Below are 21,670 nucleotides of genomic sequence, written 5' to 3' on the forward strand. Positions count from 1 at the left end.
CTGGCGGGCTGTTCCAGAACAAAGCCAGTGTTGCCGCCCCTCCTGAGAGCCTGCCTGGTGCTGGGCTGCCGTTCTTGCTTCAAGGTGCAGAGACCAGGCAGAGGGTCCCAGGAAAAACCCTCAGTGGGCGTCTTCAGGCCAGAGGCCAGACATCTGTGGGGCAGGTGGGGTGGCTCTGCCTCCTGCCTAGGTGGGGTCCCGAGCACTGCAAGGCTGCTCCCCTCTGCCCAGGGCTGCTCGGAATTGTGCTCAGGGGTTCAAGGGGCCCCAGCGGACCCTGGGCTGCACTTGATGGAAGCTACTCCCGATTTAAGAGGGGCCCAGTGGCCTGGCCAGACCCCACCCACCTGGGCAATCCTGGGGGCCTGTCAGGGACACCACAGGCAGAGCACATTTCAGAAAAAGCACCCTCTTTATTTGCATTGCAGAAATGCCAGGGGGCTCGGACATGGGTGCCCACAGGGTGGGTTTCCACCCAGGTCGTCATCATCTGGCAGCAGGAGCCTAGAAGGAGTGCCAGGCGGCAGAGGCTGAGAGGTGCAGGTGTGAGGTGGACAGTCCCCTGAGCCATCCCTGCGGGGCACACGGGCCACCTGTCCAGCACTTGTGCTCCACGCTGACCGTCTCACAGGCGCTCCAGGAGAGGGGTGAGGCCCTCCAAACCTGCCTGCAGCCGTCCTGCCAACAACGGGAAGGTCAAGGCAGTCACCCACCCCTCCCATCAGCCTGGTCATGTCTCCCACTGCCACACCCAAGGACCCCCATGGGAGAGATGAGTGAGAAACAAACCCTGCAGAGAGTGGCCCCACCCCAGGGCGATGCATCACAGGGAGCCACACAGTGCTACAAAAATATTTTGAAATGATAAAAATTTTTAGCAGGCTCCTAACAAAACAGCTCTGGGAGGTGTAATGTTCTGATAAGAGTTTCCTCAGGATGCCCTTTGTTTATTCCTATCAAGCGCGGCCCCGCTGGGGGGAGGCGGCCACAGCGAAGCAGGGGGCCCTGAGTACCCCCAGACAGGCCTCCCCAGAGCCCCTCGGCACCATGCGGACCCCAGAGCCTGTCCACAGGCATCTTCGGGGGAGCCCACTGCTCTGCCTGGTCTCCACCTCAGCCCCAGGGGAGAGATGGAGCCCAAACACCCCCAACCCCGGGAGAGGCTGACAGCTGTGGGGGTGCCCCAGGTGGGCTGGATGGCACAGGCTGAGGGCCCACCCTGCCCCGGCCCCCGTCCTCAGCCCTGGCCGGAGGATGCACTGTCAGACCACGAGGCGAGAGGGCTCTGGCACAGGCATCCCTGGGGCAGAGGCCAGGAGCCCTCGCCAGTTTCTTCCTCCTGGGAAGAGGTCACGATGAACAACGTGCCCCCGGCCAGCCTGGCTCTGCATAGCTGAAACAGAACCAGATGTGTGGGGCAGGCTGGGCAGGGCCGGCCATGACAGGGCAGCGTCTCCACATTCTGGGAGGCAGGGAAACAAGCGGGCGCTGAACTCTGCAGAAGCCAGGCCTCGGTGGGAGACCTCGGTGGGAGGCCAGCTTCCCGACTGCAGCCGCCTGTGGAGCAGCAACTTGAGATGCCCAACTTCAGCCCACCCCGGACACCCTCTACGCCAGCATCCACCTGGGCCGGGCTCCTATGGATGAGCCCTGTTTCTCTAGACCTCCTGTGTGTGGGGAGCAGCTGTGGTCAGGCCGGGGTCTGGGGTCCCTCAGGGAGGTTTGGGCCCTTGGGGACTTCTCCTCCTGCCTGTCACCAATGTGGCCTGGTGACAGGACGGAGCATCCCTGTTCTGGGTGGCGTGGCAGGTACAGCCTTGCTGTACACCTGGAGGGAGCCCATGGCCAGGGCTCCTGCACCCCTGCCACGTGCCCTGTCCTCAAACACAGAGCCGGCCCCACCTACATACCTGGGTCTGGCCTCTGAGGAGCTGGCAGCGGGCGCACCATGTGCCCTGGCCTGCAGGGATGGCGCTTACCCTCAGCAGCCTGTCACCGTGGGGTCCAGGCCTGAGCGCTTGGAGATGCGCAGCTTGACTACCTCCTCGGAGCATGTGGGATGGATACCCACGGTCCTCATCACCTGCGCGTAGGAAGCCCCACACCTGCACATATGGGGGATGGGGGAGGCAGGTGAGGGTCAGCACAGGGAGGGGGTCCACAGCATCCCATCCCTGGGAAGAGGAGGGCCTCGGAGACTGCTGGTCTCCTCACTGTCCCCTAACCCCCAGCCAGAAGCCAGGACCCCTGCCCACACCTGTGGGAGCCGTCCACCTCCCTCCCAGCAGATGCCCAGTGCTCATCTAGCCCACCTCCCACCCAGCCACGCCCTGGCTTGCCCTGGCCTGGCTTCCTGCTGTTCCATCCCCTGCCCCCAGGCACAGTCCTGCCTTAGGCCTCTGCTCTCTGCTTTACCCACAGACAGTGAATCCTGATCTCACCACACCACCGCCCCCCAGGCCCCACATCCAGCCAGCCACGTCTCTCAGGCCATGCACAATGTCCCAACCTCCACCTACTCCTGTCAACCCACCCAGAGCCTTTGCCATGTCTTCCTTTGACCCCGGGACACCGAAAACACACAGCCTGAGCCCAAGACCCAGGCAACGGCCCCAGCTCCAGAAGACACGCAGCAGCCCTGGGGTGGCTCTCCAGGCACTGGCACCCTACTCATGGCGGCATGAGTGCTTGGCCGGGTGGGCGAGGGCCCCAGCAGCGACCTGCGGCCACAGTGGACACCTCACCTGGCTCTGGCTGGCTCAACAGCATCTGGCTGGGGCAGAGCTGCCCCTTGTCTCCCTGAACCCGCCCTGTCTGAGGAGGGCCTGAGGAATCTCTGCTGCAAACCCGCGAAGGCCACATAAATGCAGCGAGAGGCAGCAGCTCTCCACTGCCGCACTGCTGGCACTCGAGGGACACCCAGCTGCGCATCGCATCACGGCCCGCGTTCCTCGGGACTTACTTGATCCCCAGAGCAAATCCTTGAGTAACTTCACCTGCGTTGGGGCCAAGGAAGTGCAGGCCCAGCACCAGCTGCGGGGGCTCCCTCAGGCACACCATCTGAAAGCCGCACATCTCAGCTACCAGCCCAGGAGGGGGCTGGGTCACGTCCACCCTGCATCCACCCTGCACCCTGCCTGGGGGGCATGGCTGGGGACAGCCCTCGGGTGTTCGCCCTGCCGGGCTCTTTCCCACCCTCCCTCTCACCCTCAGCACCCTGGACCACAGGGATGCTCACCTTTACATAACACTGGGATGCATCCCGTCCAGCCACCGTGAACTCCAGCGGTTTATAATGGGCATGATAGACCTGGGGACAGGATACCACCCCTGGATCAGTGCTGGGACAAACAAACCTTGTGGCACCTGCAGCTCCCACAGGCTGCATGGGCAAGGCAGGGTCATGACGGGCAGGAACCATCCATCTGGCCTGAAGGTCTGGTCTGGGATGGGGAGGAGGGCTTGGCTGGCCACAGGGTGTGTGCAGGCAGCAAGTGGCTGGAGCCATGCTCTATAGGACAGACCCTCTCCCACCCAAGCCTGGACAGACCATAGCAGCAGAGCAGGCATCAGGCAACCCAAGCACCCAGGCTGGGCACAGCAAACCTGCGTGGATATAGCTCCCCCACAACCAACGGCGGAGGCAAGAATGGGTGAGCAGGCGACCACTCGGCTCCCTCGGGCACCCTGGTGCTCCCTTGGCCCTCACTAGAGCAAGGCCGCTGTGGCCACACCGGAGCTGGAGCTGTTGGACAAAGGCTTTCAGCACCCTTGAACGGCTCGACAGCGTGTCCGGGGCTGCGGCCAAGTAAAAAATGAGCGGGGCCCTCACATGTGCTGCACAGCCATTATTAATTAATGGAACTTCAGAGAATATTGTTCTAACTAAGACAGAATTGAAAAGAAAACAAACAAAGAGTATTTGGCCATTCAACATCGTGAAACATAAAACAACATTATAAAATGCCAGGAACATATGTCCCAGTGCACTTGTGATGAATCAAACAAAAATAGCAAATAAAGTGCCTCGGGGAAGGCTGGCCTGTCAGGCCTGTCCTGTTGATGGAGGGGACTGGGGTGGAGGGGGAAGGGGCCAGCCCTGGAGCCCAGTGACTCATCCCCAAAGGCCCCAGGCCCCACCACCCAGGCCACAGGCTCCGGTTTCTCTGGGTGCCTGCAAGCTGCCGCGGCAGCAAGATGAAACCGCACCGAAGGCTTCTAGCTACCATGGCCCGGCAGGCTTCAGAGCCCCTACATTCTTCCAGGCCACCCCAGAGCCACAGCCACCTGCCAGAGCAGACCCCCAAAGCAGCCTTGCTCAATGAAAACCCCTTTCCTCCAGGGTGAGTACCTGAGCCTGGAAGAAGCTGGAAGAGGATAGGTGTCAGGACGTGGTGGGGGGCAAGGGGCGGGGGCTCTCGCCTGGGAGACACCCTGGGCAGTCCAGGAAGACGAGGTGTAGGGTGGTCGGGGGTTGGGGGTGGAAGCAGAGGTCGGAGGCCCCTGGGAGAAACCTTTCTGGGTCGAGTGAGATTCAAGTCCCTGCAAGGTGGGGACAGCACAGAGGCACCTTCGGGGCCCTGGTGCTTTCAGGGATAAGCAGCTGTGTGCTGGAGTGGGGCCGGCACTCAGCTGACCTCAGCAGGAGAGCGGGTGGCACCATGGTGGTGACCCGGTTGGTGCTGGGCACCCCTGCAGCATGGCTGGGTTGGGGCTGGGGGCTTCTGGGCCACAGGGCTTCTTGCCCTCAGAACAAGGTAGCCAAGGGCCTTCCCCTCACTGCTGTGACACGTGGTGGCAGAGACCAAAGGTACCTAAGCCCAGTCACCCCAAGGCTGCCAAAGCCCAGGCACCCCCGTTTCTGGGGCTGCCCTGAACGTGTCCCTTCCTGCTACACACAGCCACCGCTCAGGGCCCCTGGAAAGGAGAGACCCTGGCACCCTGCTCACAAGGCCTCCGCCCGAGCGTGGAGTGAGGTCGCGGAGTCGCCACTGTCCTCAGCTGCGCTGCCCCCAGGCCTCACCTCAACATGCTCCTGCCCGTGGCGAGCCACTGCCTCCTCCTCGGACAGCCCCACACAGCCATACTCCAGCGGGGTGAAGACGGTCGTGGGAACCTGAAAGCAGATCTGGAGTCAGGGAGGGCCCTTGGGCCCCCAAAATTGAAGGTCCCCATTGCATATGACACAAAGAGCAGTGATCACAGACCAGGCCCAGATGTACCTGGAGCAGGCTGCAAGTACAGCAGGCGACCCACCTGCCCGCGCCTGCGCCACACTCTCAGAACTGAGCCCCACACACATGCTTGCACACACGTGTGCACAACACACCCGCCGAAGCGCACACACACGCATGCCCACACCTACCTGCACACACACAGCGCACAAAAGCCCCTCACTAGCCCCAGAAGAGCTAGCCTTGAACTCGGCCTCTCCCGGGCTGCACGTGGCGTCCAGTAGATAGAACTCACATTGTCATAGTCCATCAGGTCTGAGGACCCGCCAAAGAGCCGCTGCACCAGGAGCCTCCCAGCCATGATAGCCGTGGGTGTCAGCTCAGGCCGCCCCTTGGGGAAGGCACAGCGGGGCCACATCAGCACCATGTCCAGGGTTATATGCAGCCCCCATGCCACCACCCTTTGCCCCCCGAGTGGGCATCTCCCTTTAGAAAATCCCCAACACTGGCACCAAGTACAGTGACGTAAAGCCTCCCCCTGGAGCTCGTCCCCCTGCAGGGCATCCCAGGGACCTAGGTAGGTCACTCATTCTCCTGTTTGCTGCCCTCCACTCTGCCCTGGGAAAGGAGTCTGCTGCCGATGAGGCTGGCCGTGTCACCCTCACATGCTCAAGCCTTCTCTGCAAACTCCTTCTGCACGTTGCTGACCTCGGAGGGCTGCCCGATGACCAGGCTCAAAAGAGCCCCTGCTACCGTTTGCATTCACTGGAATCCCCGGCTGGAAAGGGACCCCAAAGGGTTCCACACACTCCTGACATGCAGCTCGACTTGCACGTCACAGTCCACAACAAATTCCAAATGAGAATGTCGCTGTGCTGGAGATCCCTCTGTCCCAGGGTGTGCCCGGCCTTGGGGGTTCCAGCACCGTCCTCTGGGATGGGCTGCCAATCACCTTGGCAGCAGGAAATGCAGATGTTGTTTGGCATTCCAGAAATGCATAGAGATCCGTGGAGATAAACTCAGAGCGCAGCCTGTGCATTCCAGCAGGCCTGACTAACTGCGGAAACGTCCCAGCGGTGGCGCACAGTGCACAACATCTCATTAAACAATAGCTCCCGCCCCGCCCATAGGCTCTTCCCAGCCGCTCAAGGGACCACTGGTTGGGTGTTAACTCTTTGGACTGTTCAGAATGACCTTTCTGACTGAGCGGATTTAATGTTTAAATAAAGAATGCCTTTGTGTGTGCCATGCATTTCTGGCAAAACAGTTTGAAATGTTACAGTTTCCAACACAGGAGCCTGGGAGCTACACACTCGCAGAGGGAAAACTCAGATTCCCAGACAGAAGGGAGGCTTCCCGCTGTGCACAGAGATGCCCGTGGCACTGTCTCAGGGTGCAGTGCTCACAGGATGCAACAGACCGTGCAATCAGAGACCACTGCACCTACATGGTCCAAGGCAGAGGCTGCACTTGCAGAAATCACACTGAGCAGCGGAACCATCCAGCTAAGCAAGCTGGGGCTGCAGGGTGGCCGAGGCACGTGGAGTCACGTGCTCTGTCTACACAATCGGGACGGCTAGATGGATCCTACAGGACCCTGCAGGGTCTGCCTGGAGCCTCAGAGTGTGACCTTATTTGGAAATAAGTTCTTTGCAGATATAATTAAAGTAAGGATGGAGATGAAGTCATCCTGGATTAGGGTGGACCCTAAATCCAATGACAGAGAAACTGTAAGAGGCAAATCAGGGCCCAGGGACACACCCAGGAGACTGTCACATGATGATGAGGCAGAGAGAGGAGTGATACAGCCACAACCCGAGGGACGCCTGAGGTGTCCTACCCCAGAGGCTTCTGAGGGACCCTGGCCCAGCTGACACTTTTTGAGATGGAGTCTCGCTGTCACCGAGGCGGGAGTGCAATGGCACGATCTTGGCTCATGGTAGCCTCCACCTTCCTCCTCCCGAGTTCAAATGATTCTCCTGCCTCAGCCTCCCGGGTAGCTGGGATTACAGATACGTGCCACCATGCCTGGCTAATTTTTGTATTTTTTTAGTAGAGACGGTTTCACCATGTTGGCTAGGCTGGTCTTGAACTCCTGACCTCAAGTAATCCGCCTGCCTTGGCGTCCCAAAGTGCTGGGATTATAAGCATGAGACACCGCACCCAGTCCCAGCTGACACTTTGATTTCGGACTACTGCCCCCAAACGTGAGAGAACCCATGTCTGCTGTTCTGGGCCACCCACGTGTGGTGATTTAGTACTGCAGCCCCAGGACGCTGACACCAACAGGTCTCGCTACAAAGAAGCTCCCAGGGACACTCCAGAGCCACTCTCAGCAGCAGGCACTGGACACATGCAGGACAGGCCGAGCACCCCTGAGGCTGCCGGGGTGCAGCATCCCAAGACTGACCACCCAGGTCCCTTACTGGGGCCATGGGTAAGGAAGGCTCCAGAGCCCCGACCCAGGAAAGACTGGCGCTGATCTTCACTTCACAGCAACAGCTGAGAGCAAAGGACCTGTCCGGGTGTGATACCCAGAGAGGCAAGCCAGAGGATACTAAGGTGGGGAGGGCAGGGCCAGGTGGGCCCAAACTGGACCTGCCTCAACCCTGTGGGGACAGGATGGCCCCAAGGCCATGTCCAGTGGTGGCATTTCTTTTTTTTTTTTGAGGCGGAGTCTCACTCTGTCGCCCAGGCTGGAGTGCAGTGGCCGGATCTCAGCTCACTGCAAGCTCTGCCTCCCGGGTTTACGCCATTCTCCTGCCTCAGCCTCCTGAGTAGCTGGGACTACAGGCGCCCGCCACCTCGCCCGGCTAGTTTTTGTATTTTTAGTAGAGACGAGGTTTCACCGTGTTAGCCAGGATGGTCTCGGTCTCCTGACCTCGTGATCCGCCCGTCTCGGCCTCCCAAAGTGCTGGGATTACAGGCTTGAGCCACCACGCCCGGCCAGTGGTGGCATTTCTAAGCCTATGCCTCCAGCCTACCTGCCAGGGGTTGGGGCCTGCGTGCAGAACTGACCCATGCCCAGTTCCCAGCAGGTGTCTGCTGCTGGTGCTTGCAGCTGTCTTTAGGCCTTCCACACTCCCGCCACAGAAAGGAAAGGAAAGGCAGAGAGCTGAGGCCCAAGTCCAGGTGGCCCCAGAACTCCAGACAGGCTGGCCCTGGGGTTTGGCCCAGAGCCTCTGTGATCAGAGAAAGTGTTGTTTCTCTCCCACAGGACAGAAGCAGCCGGAGCCCAGTGAGCAGGGGTGGTGGGGCAGGCAGGGGCAGGAGCCTGGTCCCAGGACGCATGCCGTACCTCCACCACGTCACCAATGGCGTAGATGTGGGGCACAGAGGTGCCTTCCCGGGAGTCCACCAGGATCTTCTGAGTGTCGGGGCTAGTATCTACCCCAGCCTTCTCCAAATTCAGACTTCTGGTGTCTGGTACTCGACCTGAAAGAGAGAGGGGGCTGAAAGGTCATCTTCAGTGGCTTTGACCTAGAGCTGTTGTATTTAAACTATTTCTCAGAATGACCACTTACAGACCGGGTGCGGTGGCTCATGCCTGTAATCCCAGCACTGTGGGCGGATCACCTGAGGTAAGGAGTTCGAGACCAGCCTGGCCAACATGATAAAACCCTGTCTCAGCCGGGCGCCATGGCTCACGTCTGTAATCCCAACACTTTGGGAGGCCGAGGCGAGTGGATCACCTGAGGTCTGGAGTTCAAAACCAGCCTGGCCAACATGGTGAAACCCTATCTCTACTAAAAATACAAAATTACCTAGGCATAGTGGTGCACACCTATAGTCCCAGCTACTCGGGAGACTGAATCGCTTGAACCCAGGAGGCGGAGGCTGCAGTGAGCTGAGATTGCACCACTACGCTCCAGCCTGGGCGACAAGAGCCAAAACTCTGTCTCAAAACAAACAAACAAACAAACAAAAACAGAAAAGAAAAGAAAAGAAACCCTGTCTCTACTAAAAATACAAAAATTAGCTGGGTGTGGTGGTGCGCACCTGTAGTCCCAGCTACTTGGGAGGGTGAGGCATGGGAATCACTTGAACCCGGGAGGTAGAGGTTGCAGTGAGCCAAGATCACACCACTGCACTTCAGCCTAGGTGACAGAGTGAGACTCTGCCTCAAGAAAAAAGAATGCCCACTTAGAACTGGCCAAACATGAAGCACCAGCAGCGTAGAGGGGCTCCTGGCCTCTGCAGGAGGTGGCAGGCAGGTCTGAAACAGACGCTGGTCAGATGACAGCCGGCACAGGAGACAAGGCGGGGTGCCACCCGCGGAAACGAGTCGGCCTTAGACTGGTTCCTGGCACGCGGGAAAGGAAGAGGCACTTGCCAATGCTGGGGCTCCCTGACATCAAAGAGTGCTAAGTGTGGGATTCCAGAACCTTCCACATGCCCAGGCCTCAGGCCCTGCTGCAGGGCCACCAGCACAGTGCCAATGGCTCTGGTACCGACTTCATCCGGAGAAACCAGCCCTTTGTGGGGAGCTGCTGGCACCTGGCCTGCCTGGCCTCCCTGCATCTGTCTGCAGCGCTGCAGCCTGATCCCATCAGGCAGTGAGACCGAGAGTCCAGAGGGGCCTCCTTCAAGGACACCCGCAGGCTCCTCATGGCCTCCTAGCTGGACAGGCTGAAGAGGAGCCGGCCACACCCTGGACTGTACCCCAACAATGCTCAAGTCCTGGGGTCTGGCCCTCTGCCCAGGTAGGGCCTGAAGGTCTCTCCCCATTAGGGGAAAGCAAGCCCCCCCAACCCACTAGCAGAGGGCCAAGTGAGCAGAGCTAGCAGCCAGGTCTCCCGCCTGCTCTGTGCTGCAGCCCCCCGTGGCTGCCTGGCACACAGCCCCAGCCTAGAGACCTCAGGGCCGAGGGGAGCTGAGCTAAGGGGCAGCGTCCTAACTACACCATGCCCATTCTAGGGGCAGCTGGCTCAGCTGATCCTGCTCTTGGGTGCAAAGGTCAAGAGGGGCAGGGCATGGCCAGTCCAGGGGGTCAGCACAGCTGCCCCCTGCCAGTCTCCACATAGCCTGGGGCCCGGAGAGAGGGTACTGCATAGGCCTCTTCACAGCCCAACGGCCAGCAGAGGTCCCTTTCTCCCCTAACTCAGATGGGTGTGGCTTTGCCAGGCCGGCGGGTGGCCACAGCAGCTTTTCCCTCCCAATCCCAGCTGCTCTCGGCTCCCAGGGGCTCAGGATGATCCACCGATGGCAAAGGCGGTTTGGCGTCAAAGGCATAGGTCCCCTGCTCATTGTGGCTGCGACAAACCAGCTGCTGGCCGGCATGCGGGTGGCGCCCACCTAAGCATCTGGAAGCTGAAGCTCCCGTGAAAGGGAACCCTTAAGTCTCCAGCTGCCGTCCTGGGGCTGGAGTCAAAACATACAAACTTGGCTAAGCCAGCTTGCGGGAGGCTGGCTCCAGCCTCTGTGCTCTGCTCAGCCGCAGGAATTGGGTGCCAGGAGGGCTGGCACCGGCTGGGGATCAGCCCAGACACAGGGGATGCCAGCCCACATCAGAGGAAGGAGCTGGGCCCCATGGGCAGGGCTGGGGCACGAAGGAGGGGCCGAGGTCCCTGCAGGCAGGGGGCTCACGCCCAGCCCTCTGGTCCCTCCCCAACCTGTGTCCAGCCCACCAGGCCCAGTACTTCCTGGTGCCTGCAGGAATAGAATATCTGACGCTGCACCCACACTCTCCTCTGCACGCTTGCCTGGCTAGTCCCAAGAAGCCAAGGCACTCATCATGTTCCTCGTGGTAACTATGGCAACTATAGACCTTGCAGGTGCTGACCAAACCCTGTCCCCAGGTCTGAAGGAAATAAAGATAAATTTAAAAGTAGTCACAAGAAATAAAAGAGGCATGGAATTAGGTGGCCCATTCAAAGCCAGGACTCTTCTGCACATGCTGTGTGGATCCCTCTGGGAAGTTGGTGGGAATGTGATGGAGCCACTAATGTGAAAAGCATGGCAGCTTTCACGTTAGGACAGGCTGGATGGCCGGGGAGACAGGGCTGCGTGGCACAGACACACCTGGCCCTGCAGGGACTCCATAGCCCATCAGGAAAGAACAGCAAAGGAAGAATGAGTGGCCCGTGGCAGGCATCAGGGCAGCCAAGGGCACAGTGGGGTTAGAAGCTGGGCCGGTGGGACGTGGCTGGGAGTGGGTGCAGGGAAGAGGCCCGTTCCACTTGGGTGGGGCCACGTCCCCAGCTGTGGCCAGCCCTGATGGCAGGACACCAAGCCCTGAGCCCCACTATGGGTCTTGCAAGCAAAGGACTGGGCAGTGGCCAGAGAAGGGCCAGATCTCCCTGCTGGTGCTGGACAGTCAGGTGTCCTAGGCCCCACTGGCTCAGGCCTGGAGCCCTGCAGGAGGGTGAACGACTCGTGCCGAGGTGGGGACCCAGTGGGGCCCGAATGGTGTGAGCAGCAGGATGCAGGCGGCTGTGCCCAGTCAGCTCCCCACCATTTCCCTCCTATGCCAGGATAAAGGCGCACCGCTCAGGCCATTTGGGGAAAGAAGGGTGCCTGCACCGATGTCTTTCACCCCTGCATGTTGTGCTGTGAGCTTTCCCAGCTGTGCCTGCGGCCCACTGCAGGCCTCCCCATGGGGGGGCTCTGTGCTCCCTGCAGCTCTGTCCTCGCAGCCTTGGCTCTTGAGCGCCCAGTGCAGTGTTTGCCAAGTGCTGCTGAATTTCCCCTCCTGGGGTAGGACATTTGGTGGCTCTTGAGTCTCTGCTTCCTAGATACCACCAGGATGGAGACCTGGGGCACCAGCTTGCCATGTGTCAGCTGAGTTCCTGGGGCAGATCCTCAGAAGAAGGGCAGCCAGCTGAGTGGGGGCTTCCGGGCGCAGGACAGTTCTTAGACTCTGTTCCTTCCTGGGGCAGGCGGCGCACAGCGCTCTCTGTCATGCTGCTTTAATGTGCGCTTCTTTGATGATTAGTAAGATGAAGTAATTTTTGGCCACGTGTTTATGAACCATATTTCCTCTTTTGTAAATTGCCAGTTTCTGCCTTTTCTCATGCATTTATAGGCATCTTCACCATGTTCCTGCTTTGTAAGAGCTTATTACGTAATGGATACAAAACACTCTGTCATATTTTCTGCAAACTACAAGGGCATTAAAATTCCAGGTACAGCTCTTCAGACTGCACTCATGAGCAGTCGTGGGCCACAGGATTCGTGGGCAGAGGAAGGGCGCCAGCTCTGTATTCCTTGTGCACGTGAAGCACGAGGGCTCATGGGCCTGCACGCCGTGGACTTAGCTGGGCGGCACAGCTACATCAAGGGCACCTTGAAGGACATCCCCCTGCTGAGATGGTCTCCAGGATCCACACCAGTTTCAGCAGCAGACAAAGCTGTGCATCACCACCAAGGGCCTCCACACGGGCCAGTTTGTTTGTGTACTGTAGCAAGAGGGCCCAGCTGGGCGTCAGCAGTGTCCTTCCTGCAGGCACCACCGCTGTACCATCAAGCGTTGCCTGGAGGAGAGGCTGGGACCGGGACTTATTGACCTGGGCCTTTGAGAACTACACCGCCGTCATCTCCCCTAGCCTGGAAACCAGGAACACTCACATGAAGCTGCCCTCCAAGAGGATCATCTCAGCCAACACAGCTGTGGTCGGCATGGGAGCCAGAGGTGGCCGAACTGACCAGCCATCCTGAAGGCAGGCCATGCCCACTACATATAAGGCAAAGAGGAGCTGCTGACCGTGGTGCAGAGTATGGCCACAAGCCCCAAGGAACATCCCTTCAGAGATGGCAACCACCGGCACGTTGGCAAACCTGCCACTGCAGAGATGCCTCTGCCGGTAGCAAAGTGGGTCTCGTTGCTGCCCACTGGGCTTGGTTCAGACTTGGGGCTGATGGGCCCAACAGAGTTTGTCCTTCTGCCAAAAAACAGTAATTCCAGGTACAAATGGACGTTCTCACTTCCTATGTATATGTGTGGCTGGCCCACAACACTGACACTCAGGAAGCACTGGGCTGAGCACCTCTGCAGCCCGGAGTTGCCTCCAGCCCCAGGCCCAGCAGTGCAGCACCCCTGACACAGGACAGCCCATCTCCACACGTGGCCCTGGGAGTGCCAGGAGCAGCCAGGCAGGGCAGCCCTCCTCTGATCACAATGAGAGGCTCACCAGCTGCTGTCAATGGCCCGGGAGATGGAGGGCAGCCACCACGCTTGTCCAGCCAGCCTGGCCCCAAGGAGGGACTAGAGAAGGCTGAAGCCCAAAAACCACCCAGACAGTCACCATGGATCACTCCCACCTATTCTGATGGACACAGGGACAAGGGGACAGCCAGTTGCATGCAGTATTACGCGCCGCTCTCATCTGTGATGGGAAGAACAGGCATGCCCTCTGATTTCACGCCCGCCTGGGACACATGTTCCCAACAGAGAAGAGCAAGGAGGCGGTGCCCTGGGTGAGAGGTAAGTGCCAGCGGGAGTACAGCAGGGTGAGTCAGTGGCTGTGATCCAGACAGAGGCAGCCGGGGCCAAGCACTGCGCCTGAGGACGAGGGTGTGGGAGTGGGAAGCTCCAGGGCCGGTGGGCGATACGAGGCGGGCAGGGCTTCACACACAGGCCCTGTGGGCCACCTGGCAACTGTCTCACGAGGCATGAGGTCCCCAGAGCCAGCCACTCTCACAGGGCCTGGCCTGCCACTTGCCCCAACAAGGCACCTTGGAACCAGGCACAGAGGAGAGTATATATGCCTTTGGAAATGGAGTTAGATCCTTGAAGCTTATTTTTCTAAAATATTCATCTTCTTCTTCTTCTTCTTTTTCCCAGAATCGCCCCTTCTCAATGAGTCCCAGGCCCCTACCCACAGCTCTGAGCCCCGGAAGGGGATGCACCTGCCCTCCTGGCCTCGGGTCCCCTCGAGATGCCATGTTAGTTGAATAAATGAGTGAGCCCCGGGGCCTCAATGGGACCTGACTGGCCACTTGCTGTGACTGCCAGCAGCCACCAGGGACCCCCAGACTGTCCCGAGGTGTCTTATACCCAGGGAGGCTCCTCGGGGGATGGGGGTGAGCTTCCCCACAGGCAGCATAAGGGCCTTTCCTCCTCGAGCTGCCTGCGTGCATTATGATGTGTAAGACCCCACAGTCAGCCTTGGAGTATGGCGCATGCTCCAGCTCAGGCCCAGAGGACCCCTGGGAAGGAGCGTGCTCTATGGTGAGTGGTCATTATTGCTTTAACAGTTATTATTAGACTGGGCGCAGTGGCTCACGCTTGTAATCCCAGCACCTTGGGAGGCCGAGGTGGGTGGATCATGACATCAGGGCTTCGATACCAGCCTGGCTAACACAGTGAAACCCCATCTCTACTAAAAATACAAAAATTAGCTGGATGTGGTGGTGGTTGCCTATAGTCCCAGCTACTTGGGAGGCTGAGGCAGGAGAATCGCTTGAACCCGGGAGGCAGAGGTTGCAGTGAGCCGAGATCACGCCCCAGGACTCCAGCCTGGGCAACAGAGCTAGACACTGTCTCAAAAACAAACAAATAAAAAACAATTATTATTATTATTATTATATTATTAATTATTTGAAAAGAGGTTTTACTCTGTTGCTCGGGCTGGTCTTGAACTCTTGGACTCAAATGATCCTTCCACCTTGGCATTCCAAAGTGTTGGGATTACAGGCATGAGCCCTTTAACGATTGTTAACATAATTGCAATTATAACAGGTTGGCTGCCCTGGGACACCTGCAGACATTAGAGGGTACATGGTAATATGTATAAATGGTGCTGACCTATCTCTAGAAGACTTTTCACCATGTTGTTCTTTTTTTTTTTCTTTAATTGTTTTCCACTCAGTTCTAACCATAAGTACTGAATATGACATGGTAACAAGACCCAATTCGACATCCACGTATGCAGGTGCCGGCTGGCCTGTCAGATGGCTGTGGGCTCTGGACACAGGTGTGAACTGGCCCTCAAGCCAAGCATGGGGCACCAGGCTGTTCGGTAAGCACAGGGTGCTGCCTCCTGCTACTCTGGCCTGGCCTCTGTGAGGTGTTAGCACCACCATGAGCTACGGCTGAGCCAACAGTGCTGTCTCAGGAGCAGCAGTGCATGCCCAGGGCCACATGGTGTGGAGGGGAAGGCCGCAGCCACCGCTCATAGGAAGAGCTCCATGAATGTTCATCTTGGCTCCACTTCAAAAAATACCAAATTCACATGCAGACAGATTTGGGTCTCTCTTGATGTAATTAATTACAAACTAAATTTACACTAAAATAAAAAGGTGTTAGACTATCAAAGAGGGGTATCTGATCCGTATCACCTGCCCAGGGATGGCCACTCCACCCTGAGAGCAGGGAGGCGTGGGTGCCAGGGTCACGGCTGGGCCCATCCCCACCGGGAAGAGCATAGCCACAAACTTGGTTTCACGCAGCTGCAGCAAGGCACATCCCTGAGAGCAGTCCTGATGGGCCCACCACAGCTCCCCCGCCCGGGCAACATCCACACCCACTGCGGCCCCTAAGCCCCGGCTGCACCCACACCAGCACGGAGGGCATCCAGGAGGAGCCATCCCTTCCCTCTCACCAGGCTCAGGATGCTCCCACCCATCCCCAGCCTAGGGGGCTTGGTTCTTGCTTTCTGCCCTTTCTTGCTGCCTGGCACTCAACAGAGGGACATTCCACAGGGACTTGTGTAGCTGAGTCTGCAGTGTGCGGGAGCCATCAGCCAAGCACAGCTGAGCAAAGACGGTTACCTGCCACATACATGCCAGCAAGCAGTGCCTGGGTGGAGAGAAGAGCCCCGGGCTGCAGCCCACCCTGGCAACAACTCCCCTCCTGGGCACTGCCAGCACCCATCATCATCTCCTGGGCACCCCAGTCTCTCCACTGTGGTCCAGGCACACATGCCACGTGGGGCAGACTATACACAGGCAGTTTGTGGGGGTGGCCTCTGTGCGGTACCAGGAGGAAGCCGGGAAGCCAAGCTCCCACGCTCCACGTATGTTGTGTTTCAGGCTCTGATGCTGATTTACACACAGGTGGACATCTCTGAGTTATCTAAGAGAAAGCCCAAAGAGGAAATGGCTTCAGTGGCCAGGGTAAGATCCAGACGGATTCTTTCCCTGGGTCTCATCTCACCTGCCATACCACAAGGCCCCCGGGCAGACCCAGGGCCACCCTCCCTGGCACTCAGGCACAACAGCTGCCTGGCTGTGGGATCCCCAGGCTCAGCGAGTCCCCTCCAGTGTCTGCTGGCTCTTCTGACCATGGGCAGGACTCCCGTGGCGCAGGGAGGGATATGCCAGAGCCTTCAGCATCTTACCCTCAAGAGAGGGACAGAGAACCGTCCAGAGGGGCTGGGGACGCCAAAGCGGCACATGACGATCTCAACTTCCAGTTTCTCAGGGCTGTAGTCCAGAGGCAGTCTGTCCTTTCTTTAAAACCAAATCTAAGCTCAACTAGCACTTAGAAGCTTTTGCACTGGGAGGCATTTGCTCAGGACGCCCCAGCCCAACCCTGCTCCCCTAGACAGCCAGGGATTCAGGCCACAACTGGTTAACTGAGTGGGCGAATTCGAGCCCGCAGCGGTGCTGGCTGACTGTCTTCACTCAGCGCTGTAATCGGCACATCTGCAGACAGGAAATCCTCCTCCCTGAAGTTCCCAGTCTATTATCTGAGACACCTGGTGTGGGCGGGTGATTCAGAGACAAACAATGAGCGGGGCCCCCTGCACAGCAATTAACTGCTTTAACTGCTAATATGTTTAATCCACCACGTGGAGATCAAGGCTGCATCGAGGAAGGGGCTCGGGTCCTCCTCGGCTTCCAGACTGCAGGGCCCACTTCGCGATGCCAATGTCCATGGTCCTCGCCAGCTGCGGTCAGGCGCCAGGCACACAGGCAATGGGCAGGGCCAGCACTCAGCCCCACGCGGGAGCTCTGTGCAGCACCTGGGCTCCTTCTGTGTGTGTGTGTGCGCTGGGGATGGGGGCATCCCCGCTTCCTGTCAGAGCCCAGCTTGTGCAGACGTAGTGCACACCCGGGACAGGAAGCGGAGTCGGGGATGTTGGCATTGCCGGCTGTGCCGCCCCTAGGGCGCTTTATTTTAACCTGCCAGAGTGGATCATCCTTTATTGCAAGTAGAAATAAAGCTTGGTTAAAGGCTTATCGTACAAACCGGCAGAAAACGCTTGCAGTTGCTGACCTGGGAAGTGGCTCCTGAATGTTTACAAAACCTGGCTCTGAGCAGCAGCGAAGTCAGCACATGCCCAAGCGGCCCCCAGCAGGCGTGCAGAAGCCGCGCCGCCCTCGGGAAGCAGGGTCAGAGGCCAAGGACTGCGAAAAGCTTCCACCCCCAGCATCAATCACGCCAGGCAGACTGTCTGGGGGATGCTCATTTTGCAAATACAAAAAAATAAAACAGACTCCTAGCGAAGGAGGATGGGCGTGCAGGCCATGGCAGCTCTGCTGAGTAGGGAGGGGGCCTTGCTTGTTGCCTGCCAGGCTGACGCCCGGGCTTTCCAGGGACACAGCCCCTGGCCCATTGGTCTGCTACATCCCTGTGGGCTCAGTCGAGGGCTGCCCCTCAGCTCAACGGCAAGAGCTCCCTTATGCCGTGGGTGAACGGAGATGTCAGCAGACAGAGGAGGAGGGCTAGGGCGCGGTGGGAGGGAGAAACTCGCCACCTCCCCTTTAGAGTGGAGTTTATTTGGGAATGATAGTAGGAGGATAAATTTTGAAAGAAAAATAAAGTGGAGTTTATGATGAGAACCATCAGTACACTTCAGAGTCCAAAATGTTACCTAATCCTTCAAAGTGTTTATCATAATAAATTTACTTAAAATCTACTTTTACAATGTGACTGAGAGCATTGCTCTTGCTGACTGATCACCTCTGGGCCGAGAGCCCTGCATGCACTTGGGCGTCTCAGGTCCTCCCCAGCTGTCACCTCTGGCTGTGCCCACTGCACAAAAGTGAAGGCTCAGCCGCTTCAGGCTGGTTTCCTTTCTCGTTTCCCATTCCGAGTGACTGCTTCAGAAGTGCATCACCCTGTGACACAGCTTGTGCCTGCGGGAGCCCTCCCCCAGGGGACACTGACACCTGGCCAGCCCCATGTGAGCCCGTTGAGCTGATGGAGGTGGAGCCAGGGGATCTGAGAGGGACCCTGGCTCTGATGTTGGGCTCTTGCAGGGGACAACATACCAGGCTTAGCATGCAAAGGCCTCAGAGAACTAACAACACTGAGTAGGTTGCTTCTGCCTTCAACATGCAAGTTGACAGGGCAACTGGGAAAACTAGGAGCCTAAACTAGACGGCCAGGCACCGAGGCGGATAGGACATCTGAGCAGGCACGCTGTGTGTGCCGCCACCCACCCTGTGTGTGTCGCCACCCACCCTGATGAGGACCCGCAGCCCTCCTTGGGGTGGCCCATCTGCAATGGCCTCCATGCCCAGCTTTGTAGCAGGCCTGGGACAGGGCAGTGTCTGGGTGATCCCTGTTGGCTCCAGCTGCCCCTCGCCAGTCCCTTTGGACAGCCCCGGCCCAGGTCTGGGCACAGGTATCCCCTGGCTGTGTCCACACTCCCCACACCTGCTCGGCCTCTGCCCCATGCAAAACCGGACCCACACCTGACAGAGGGCGAGACGGTGAGACCAGACTGTGCCCAGCAAGTGGCAGCCAGCCCACACCTGGCCGGGAAATGCCCAGGCCTCTGCCCAGCACTGGAAGGGTGATGTCTTTGGAAGCCTTCGAAATGTGACTTCTGGAAAGGCCTGCAAGATGCCACTCCTGGCATGTGATGACTTGCCAGGCCCAAAGGGACCCACTGGGAAATACTGAAAGCCACGAGAAGGCTGGGCAGAACTTTAAAATGCCTGCATCATTTTTATGTGCTGAAAACAGGCAGCTTGTGCACACCCATGTTCACAGCAGCACGATCCACAACAGCCAAAAGACGGAAGCAACCTAGGTATCCACTGACAGATGATGGACACACATACAACTCAGCCTTACAGGAAGGAAATGCTGGCACGCGCTTCACAAATGCTAACTCTAACAGATGCTACAACATGGACTCGCCCTGGAAAACACTGTGCTAAGAGAAATGAGCCAGTCACAAAAGGACAAACACTGCATGATTCTACTTACATGAAATCCCTTGAGGAGTCAGATCCACGGAGACAGACAGCGAAGGGTGAGTGCCAGGGGCCGCAGGGAGTGAGTGTTTAAGGGGGACAGAGCTCAGTTTGGAGATAATGGAAAAGTTCCAGAGATGGATGGTCATGCTGGTTGTACGATATGAATGTACTTAGCACCACTGAACTATATACTTTAAAATGCTTAAGACGATGAATTTGATGTTACGTGTATGTCACCACAAGTTTTAAAATTTTCAAATCTATCTCATTTTTATGTTAAAAACAACAAACTAGCTTGGCTGGGCATAGTAGCTCAAACCTGTAATCCCAGCACTTAGAAGGCTGAGATGGGAAGACTGATTGAGCCTGGGAGGTGCAGGCTGCAGTGAGCTATGATCACACCACTGCACTCCTCCTAGGCAATAGAGACAGACCCTGTTTCACACACAAAAAAGAAAAAAACCTAGTTGGAAAGCCTGAAGCAGCAAAACATTTAATATGCTAAAGAAAAACTACATACTGGCCAGGTGCGGTGGCTCACACCTGTAATCTCAGTACTTTGGGAGGCCGGGGCGGGCAGATCATGAGCTCAGGAGACCGAGATCATCCTGGCCTACACAGTGAAACCCCATCTCTACTAAAAATACAAAAATTAGCCAGGCGTAGTGGTGAGTGCCTGTAGCCCCAGCTACTCAGGAGGCTGAGGCAGGAGAATCGCTTGAACCCGGGAGGCGGAGGTTGCCACTGCACTCCAGCCTGGGCAACAGAGCGAGACTCTGCTCAAAAACAAAACAAAACAAACCAAGACTTAAACGTGGAAGGTGACATGTAGGATTTATGCGCTGAAACCTTAATAAGCAATCGATCAAGGGCCAGGGAAGGTGAGGACACCTGCCTACTCGCTCCTTTTTCTTTTTTTTTTGAGACAGCGTCTCGCTCTGTCGCCCAGGCTGGAGTGCAGTGGCACAATCTCGGCTCACTGCAAGCTCCGCCTCCCGGGTTCACACCATTCTCCTGCCTCAGTCTCCCGAGTAGTTGGGACTACAGGCGCCCGCCACCACGCCTGGCTAATTTTTTGTATTTTTAAGTAGAGACAGGGTTTCACCGTGTTAGCCAGGATGGTCTCGATCTCCTGACCTTGTGATCCGCCCACCTTGGCCTCCCAAACTGCTGGGATTACAGGCATGAGCCACCGCGCCCGGCCCTAGTCACCCCTTGATGAGGACACCTGGCTGATGCCGTCTTGGTCTCTTCTCTGGTTTTTCTAGCATGTCCCACAGTGGTGGGGAGACATGCAGAGATGCGAGGTGCTGGGGATGGCAAGATGGGCACAGCCTAGTGTGGGTGCCGCCCCACAGGCCTTCACTGTTGCTCTCGAGGTGTACTGGGGAGCGGCCAACCCGCCTGGCAGCCAGCAGGCTGGGGGAGCCCTGGGAGGTGACAGGAAGTGGGGCAAAGATTCTCCATGTGCCTTGGGGAGACCGGAGACAGAGTGTGTGGCTCGACGCACCCTTACCTATGGCCCACAGGACGGTGTCGAAGGTGCCTGTGTCCTCCTTGCCAGTGGTGCAGTCCTCCCAGGTGACCTGCAGGTGGCCATCAGGGAGCCTCCTGACTCGGGAGGGGGCACAGCCCCTCAGGAACTGGGTGCCATGAGATTCCATGTGCTCTATGACCATGGAGGACATTTGCTGCAAAACACAAGAAGACAGGCCATGAAGACCAGGTGGCCGTGGGAGAGAGGCCCTGGCCTGCCCTGCTCTCAGAGGCCTCAGTGAGGGGCTGAGAGGGGTCTGTGTGGAAGATGGGGTGGACACCCAGCCTCTGCTCTACGTCCTCTTGCTCTCTGTAGAGTGTCTGGCCCCTGTCCAGGCTCCAAGTCCTCAACCCTGGGCCCTATGGTCAGGACTCACTCAGTCTGTGGGCTCCTCTCTAGATGCTAATGAACTAAGTCTTCATCAGCCAGATACAGCCACACCTGTAATCCCAACCCTTTGGGAGGCTGAGGTGGGAGAATCCCTCAGCTCAGGAGTTTGAGGCTGCAGTGAACTGTGATCACGCCACTGCACCCCAGCCTGGGAGACAGAGTGAGACCCTATCTCTAAAAGAATACAAGGCTGGGTGCAATGGCTCACGCCTATAATCCCAGCACTTTGGGAGGCTGAGGCAGGTGGATCACAAGGTCAGGAGATCGAGACCATCCTGGCCAACACAGTGAAACCCTATCTCTGCTAAAAAACACAAAAAATTAGCCGGGTGTGGTGGCAGGCACCTGTAGTCCCAGCTAACTGGGAGGCTGAGTTAGGAGAATGGCGTGAACCTGGGAGGCGGAGCTTGCAGTGAGCCGAGATTGCACCACTGCACTCCAGCCTGGGTGACAGAGTGAGACTCTGTCTCAAAAA

General features: G+C 57.9%; 1 protein-coding gene across 7 annotated transcripts in view; it reads right to left on the reverse strand.

The window, feature by feature from the left end:
- Nucleotides 1-393: 393 nt before the first annotated feature.
- Nucleotides 394-21,670, reverse strand: part of TXNRD2 (thioredoxin reductase 2) — a 66,951-nt gene continuing 45,674 nt past the window's right edge. For 4 of the 7 annotated variants that reach the window (XM_023192616.2, XM_023192619.2, XM_023192620.2 and 1 more), the window contains 8 exons: nt 20,785-20,959; nt 8,473-8,609; nt 5,470-5,565; nt 5,024-5,116; nt 3,239-3,310; nt 2,963-3,060; nt 1,911-2,105; nt 394-678 (listed from right to left, as the gene is read on the reverse strand). In XM_023192616.2, the coding sequence (XP_023048384.1) occupies nt 1,982-2,105; nt 2,963-3,060; nt 3,239-3,310; nt 5,024-5,116; nt 5,470-5,565; nt 8,473-8,609; nt 20,785-20,959 (795 nt within the window). In that variant the 3' untranslated portion in view covers nt 394-678; nt 1,911-1,981. Of the gene's footprint in view, nt 2,106-2,962; nt 3,061-3,238; nt 3,311-5,023; nt 5,117-5,365; nt 5,566-8,472; nt 8,610-20,784; nt 20,960-21,670 lie in introns of all 7 variants that reach the window. The other 3 variants (XM_023192621.2, XM_026449009.2, XM_023192617.2) reach the window with 3 other exon arrangements.

Source organism: Piliocolobus tephrosceles, chromosome 19 (assembly GCF_002776525.5).
Source record: "Piliocolobus tephrosceles isolate RC106 chromosome 19, ASM277652v3, whole genome shotgun sequence".
Lineage (NCBI taxonomy): Eukaryota > Metazoa > Chordata > Mammalia > Primates > Cercopithecidae > Piliocolobus > Piliocolobus tephrosceles.